Here is a 6,425-nt window from a genome sequence, read left to right as displayed (position 1 = left end):
ATATATATATATATATATATATATATATATATATATGAATTCTCAAAAATTCCATTTTTTAATAATATTTTTGGATATTATTACTTTGAGAATAAAAGTATAAAAAAAAAAATAACTTCCATGTTTTTGTCACATACATACAAATATTATAAATCTAAGCAACATACAATACAAATTAATTTATGATCGTGGGTGAAGTTTCAAATAGAACCTAATCATGTTAAGAATAAAGCAAAGAAGAAGAAGTTGGAACATTGGACATTTGGAACCAAAAAAATGTCTATAAAAAAAATAAAATAAAAAAGATGTGAGGTTGATTTGGCACATTAATTGAGAAAAATGAAAAAGGAGAAATGAAGGTTTTATTTCGTAATTGCCAATTGGTTTTCGATCAGACGGCGGGGGGAAGGAATGCAATCTCGACAAGCTATTCTTCTTTTTCTTTGGAATGACTGTGGATCGCAATATTTCCTTGGCACGAGATAAATAATACCCTCCTCCCCACGCACGTCCGTCCGTCCGTCCGTCTATCCATCCGCTGAGGCCACGGTCACAAAAGAGAGCAGGAGAAAGGGAAAGAGAGAGAAAGAGAGGGAGAGAGATCCGGATGGGTCGAGCGTTCGTGTACGTGATACTCGGCGGCGGCGTCGCCGCTGGCTACGCTGCCCTTGAGTTCGCGCGCAGGGGAGTCGCCCACGGCGAGCTCTGTATCATCTCCGAAGAAACCGTGAGTCTCTCATCGCCCCAGTCTTCTGTCTTCTTCTAGTTGCCCCAATCCCCTATCTCCTTCCCCCGCAATTCCTTCTGGATTTTCCCCTATTCGATTGTTATCGTTTGATGTGCTTGGTTTTTTTAATTTTTTTTTATGATTCGGTATCGATTGCTTATTTTAGCCCTCTCGAGGATTGTGCATGACCATTCGTCGGATTGGTTTGGGATTCGTGTGGAAATCGAGTTATCTTCGAGATGATGATATTTCTTTTTCTCTCATACGTGGATTGCTTGGGTTTATCGAATCCCCAACTCGATATTGATGCTCGACGATTGGAATTTTTGGTTTCGAGGAATGAAATAATTTGTTCTCCTTTTGTTCCACGCTGTCGACATCATGTGATAATTAACAGTTGATTATCGAGTGTTTGATCACTCTCTGTTTTCTGGATTCGACTCGAATACAATGTAGAATTTATGACTCGAATTCTGATCGACTTTTGTACAGGTCGCACCTTATGAAAGGCCTGCATTAAGCAAAGGATATTTACTTCCAGAAGGTATCGGTCATGCTTTCCCTACTTACATTATTGTATCGGAATTGTACATAAAATAGCGTGCTTATTGTTCTTTCATCACCCCCAAAATACATGTTTTTGGTTCTGGAGCTCCGATTTATTACTAGAGGATGATCACTGTTATTCTGGTACTTCCAAACTTAACAAGTCAGACCAGACCTCCATCCTTTTAAAACAAAGAAGCTAGATAGTTATCCTACGCGGCGAGTGTTATCTCAAACTGCTCCAGGGGTTTCTTTTAAAAACTTTATCATCCCGGTTGGGGGAGGCCATGCAATCATATGTAGCTGCCTTTACATTCTTCTCTCATGATCTTTGACATACTGCTTCCTGCCCTTTCTCTCTTTCTCTCCTTTTGTGTCCTTTCATCTGCTTATGGAGTCTATGCTTAAAAGAAGGGGAGTCAGAGCCAGGCATCTCATTCAGGATAAGCTCAATCATGTTGGTTCTGACCTGGCTGATTCATGCTTATGCATCCCTACTACATTCTGACACCTGTTTGCTTTTCCAACTTCTACATGATACTTAGCGAGCCTTCAAGTTTCGGGTTGGTGATGGGTTGATGATTGCTTGGATAGACATACTATACATACCCATACAAGCTGGCACTCACAACAGTGGTGATAGATCTACGCCATCCTGTCTATTTGTAAGGGCATCAGATGGTGTTTCAAATGGCTTAACATGTTCAAATACCTGTTATGGATGTAGTAGTGTTATTCCTATTGATGAACATGTAATTTTCTCATCAACATTTATCTTAGCAGAAGAGAGTCCCTTGAGTGATATTGCAGGTTAGTTCGCAAAAATACTCATCACAATTATTTATTATGTTTACCCGCCGGTCAGCATTCAGCGTTCATATCGTGTTATATACATTCAGTTATTTTTATCCTTATTTTTTATCTGCATATTTGTGATCGTTGTACAATTTTGGCTATTGGCAGCCCCTGCACGCCTGCCTTCATTTCATACTTGTGTGGGTGCTAATGATGAGAGATTGACACCAAAATGGTATAAGGAGCATGGTAAATTGCTTTTTCTTTTTATTTACTTTTCTAAGTCCAATCATTACGAGAGTTTTTACTGTCTTTCCTTTATTCTGTCAAGAATTTTCACAAACTGGGAAGGTATGCTTTCTTCATTTCGATTTGCTTGCTTAGAGACAACAACCTGCATTTGTGTTGCAGTACATAGAACAACACATGCCTACAATACTATGGATCAGCGTTTATTAACTTCTCATGTTTATGCTTTATGTTTATGAGTACCATATCCTGTATGGCACCAACATCCATATGCATTAAGTCCCAAATATTTGGTGTCATCTACATCGGTCATCGACATCTATCTTCTCACATAATTTTGCTCCAGGGTCCAATCATTCTCTGATTCAAAAGCCCTCATATTGTTGTCCAACGTCTTCTTAAATTTTTTCTTATCCTGTCTTGCAATGAATTAGCTCCTGTTGATGTTATGTTGTGTTATATGCAATGCATCCCAAATGTTGTTAAATCCACTTATTATCATACCCTTAGACATGCTAACCTATGTTGATATAAAAAGGGGGCACATGGAATCCTAATCAGTTTCTTCTTCTACAACTTTCCATGTATGATGCAAATGATCTTTCTTTTTCTGAATATACAACCTGCATCTCTATGTGGACTTCTTTCTGCGTGCACACTTCAAACATCTCTAAAATGACTTTGTAAGAGATCTGCTGTTAATTAGTTAATATCATGGGAACTTCTGAATGCAATTTATTGTTTTGATCTGCTAGGCATTGAACTTGTTCTTGGAACCAGAGTCAAGTCTGCTGATGTGAGGAGGAAGACATTGATCACTGCAACTGGTGAAACTATCAGTTACGAGATACTCATAATTGCAACAGGTGCTCGGGTACTGAAATCTATATTCAGTATTTGGATTTTGAACCCTTGTTGCTCCATAATTTCATAGTATTCCATGAATCATTAAGTCACATCATGAACTGGTAGCTGCAATTGAAATGCATATGTTGTTTACAGGCTTTAAAACTTGAAGAATTTGGAGTGAGGGGATCAGATGCTGAAAATGTTTGCTATCTGCGCAATTTGGCTGATGCAAATAGGCTTGTGGCCGTAATGCAAACATGCACTGGTGGGAATGCTGTTGTTATTGGTGGTGGTTACATAGGAATGGAATGTGCCGCAGCATTGGCTACAAATCGAATAAAAGTAACCATGATTTTTCCTGAAGCACATTGCAGTAAGTATTGATCCATTCTATATCACATTTAAGTGCATCAGACACAACTAAGCTGCATTTGTTGATCATTGCTGCAATTATTTTGCAGTGGCTCGTCTATTTACACCGAAGATTGCCGAGTTTTACGAGAATTACTATAAGTCAAAGGGGGTTAAATTTATCAAAGGAAATGTCCTGACATCGTTTGAAAATGACTCGGAGGGAAAGGTAATATCTAGTGTGTTCGTCACATTCGTTTTTCGTTTAATCAAGTATACTTAGTATATTTATCCAGGGATTTAAAATGCTAGTAGATGTGGTATTTTATTTTGGAGCATATCTGGATTCAATTCTGGACGATCGTCAGAGACCTGGATTTGTTTCTAAAGATGTTCTAGTTGTACCATTGATTTACTATTGTCCAATGAATCACTTCTTTAACTAGCCTCTCTACTGCTTTCCACTAAAAGCAGTTTAGGGTGGTTAACAAATGATGATCTACCTGTGGCTGCACTTGTTTGTCAAAGGGAGGAATATTTCCAGTTAGCTGTTGTCATGTAGGGTACATATATTTTTAAGATGGCTTTGTTATGCTATACAGGAATCATTTTGTTAAATCCATTAAACAATAACCGTATGCTGCTTAGTAAGATCTTGATTCAGAGATGTTTCAGACAGGACGATTTATGGGTTACTTTTGTTCACGAACTTTGTTCAAAGAGGCTGCGCACTTATCTGTCCTCGGTGAGGTGTTGATCTGGCTAAATATCTTTCTCTTTGCAGGTGAAAGCAGTGATCCTTAAAGATGGTACCCGTCTTCTGGCTGACATGGTTGTGGTGGGTATTGGTATCCGTCCAAATACCGGTCTTTTTGAAGGTCAACTACATCTGGAGAAAGGTGGGATTAAGGTCAACGGACGAATGCAGACAAGCAACACCTCTGTTTATGCTGTTGGCGATGTCGCTGCTTTTCCCGTCAGACTCTTTGGTAATGAGATCCGCCGCCTCGAGCATGTTGACTCTGCTCGGAAGACTGCAAGGCATGCTGTTGCGGCCATCATGGCACCCAAGACAACAGGTGATCTTGACTATTTGCCCTTCTTTTACTCGAGAGTTTTCACACTTTCTTGGCAGTTCTATGGTGACAATGTTGGAAGCGTCATCCATTTTGGAGATTTTAATAGTGGAAGATTCGGTGCCTACTGGACCAATAAGGGTGTGATTGTTGGGGCTTTCCTTGAGGGTGGAAGCAGAGAGGATTATGAAGCGATAGCCAAGGCTGTTAGGTTCAAAGCGGCAGTGAAAGATACCCATGAACTTGAAAGCGCAGGGCTTGAATTTGCTTTGAGAGCGAGTCAGCAGGCAGCCCCAGACGGTGGGCTTCTTGTGGAAAGATTATCATATACACGATATGCCACAGCTGGTGTTGCTGTAGCGCTGTCAATTGCTGCTTTTGCTTTCTGGTATGGGAGGAGGCGCCGTGTATGGTAAGGTAGAAGGTGCAAAAAGTGGTATAGTTACCCCGTATACTGCAACATATGGAAGCTTGTTCTAGCATAAAAGTCATATTCCTTGTACCATAACGATCGCCATATGTCTGAACAACTACATTGTTATGTAACAATGCAAGGCCAACATATTCTAATCTATTATGTTTCTTTCCTGCTTACACATTCCGGGCGTACTCATCTATTGCTCGGCATTGTACGGTATAACTGTTGCGTTTGTTTTGCACATACAAATTTTTACACCATTGTCGGAGATTGTTCCGTTTTTTATTTCCCTCAAAGTAATGAATTTTCATGAATTCTATTAATCATATTAAAATGTTAGTTTATGTTGGTAAGGCTGGAGGTGGGATTTTAGTGATGCATGAATTGTTGCTCTATGTTGCTCTATCTATATAGTGGTGCATGGATTTTAGTGGTACGATCCAGTTTATGTTGCTCTATCTATATAATTTGAGAGTGATGCATGAATTTGAAGAGTAGTATTTTACACATGTTACTTAAGATTTAGATAATGAAGCTCAGCAAGATATTTATCAAATTTATACACGAAAGAAAAAAAGTAATGGATGATTTTAAAGATAGAGTGTAGACATAGAGAAAAGTTCATCATATTCACAATTGTCGTATTATGAAAATTTTTACGGCTAACAATAGTACGATGATAATTTGTCCTATTTTAAACATTCTTCATGCTTCACATCAATGTATGCCACAATCGTCATTATCTTAGGAGCAATCTCGAACACATATGATTCACGACATTTAGAATACGATCATCATTACATTGATGCAAATACACTTGTGGAGTTCTATCATTCTTTTTGGTGATAGAACAAAGTATATCCATTGATAAATTATTTGATTCATTTGAATATTAAAATTTAAATTATTTAAAAATAATCTAATAATTTAATTTTTTTTATAAATAATTTAATATTAATAAAAAAGATGATCTAAAATATATCATATAAAGCTACTACTCAAAGTCTAAAAAAGATATGTTACCAATCTTTCCTAATTTAGATTATTTTACTAAAATTATATTAAAATTATATTTATTTTCAACTTAAAAACTCTAATCTATTTTTTTATTTTAAAATTTGTTTAGAACCATTTTTTGATAATTTTATCACCATAATATACCAACGTAATACATTTTGATACATATCGTATCGATAACTGATTGACATATCGGTAAGAATTGATAAGACGAACCTGTTGGAAAGCATAGGCAAGTGCCTTAATTAGATCAAATCGAGTCATCAATGATGATTTCAACATGCAGTGTCTTTAGCTACACCCCATGCAAAGGTTCTCTCAACCCAGAAAATTCCTTGCACCATTTCTCTACCATTAGATAGAGCGTTTAAATAGTACGCTATCAATTGTCAAAAGA

General features: G+C 37.5%; 1 protein-coding gene across 1 annotated transcript; it reads left to right on the top strand.

The window, feature by feature from the left end:
• Positions 1-469: 469 nt before the first annotated feature.
• LOC135614587 (monodehydroascorbate reductase 2, peroxisomal-like) lies at positions 470-5,189 on the top strand. Its single transcript, XM_065112096.1, has 7 exons — positions 470-727; positions 1,220-1,271; positions 2,237-2,317; positions 3,073-3,191; positions 3,320-3,539; positions 3,628-3,746; positions 4,302-5,189. Exons 1-7 carry the CDS (start codon positions 608-610, stop codon positions 5,007-5,009), a joined length of 1,419 nt encoding a protein of 472 aa, XP_064968168.1. The 5' UTR covers positions 470-607; the 3' UTR covers positions 5,010-5,189.
• Positions 5,190-6,425: the final 1,236 nt, after the last annotated feature.

The sequence above is a fragment of the Musa acuminata genome, chromosome BXJ2-6 (assembly GCF_036884655.1).
Source record: "Musa acuminata AAA Group cultivar baxijiao chromosome BXJ2-6, Cavendish_Baxijiao_AAA, whole genome shotgun sequence".
NCBI classification, from domain to species: Eukaryota; Viridiplantae; Streptophyta; class Magnoliopsida; order Zingiberales; family Musaceae; genus Musa; species Musa acuminata.
Note: the sequence above shows the minus strand (reverse complement) of the source record. Positions and strands in the feature narration are given on the sequence as shown.

Coding starts and splice junctions, on each gene's coding strand:
- LOC135614587 (XM_065112096.1), top strand. CDS start 608: ATGGGTCGAGCGTTCGTGTACGTGATACTCGGCGGCGGCGTCGCCGCT. Junction 1,272..2,236: donor AGGATATTTACTTCCAGAAG/GTATCGGTCATG, acceptor GGCTATTGGCAG/CCCCTGCACGCCTGCCTTCA. Junction 2,318..3,072: donor AAAATGGTATAAGGAGCATG/GTAAATTGCTTT, acceptor TTGATCTGCTAG/GCATTGAACTTGTTCTTGGA.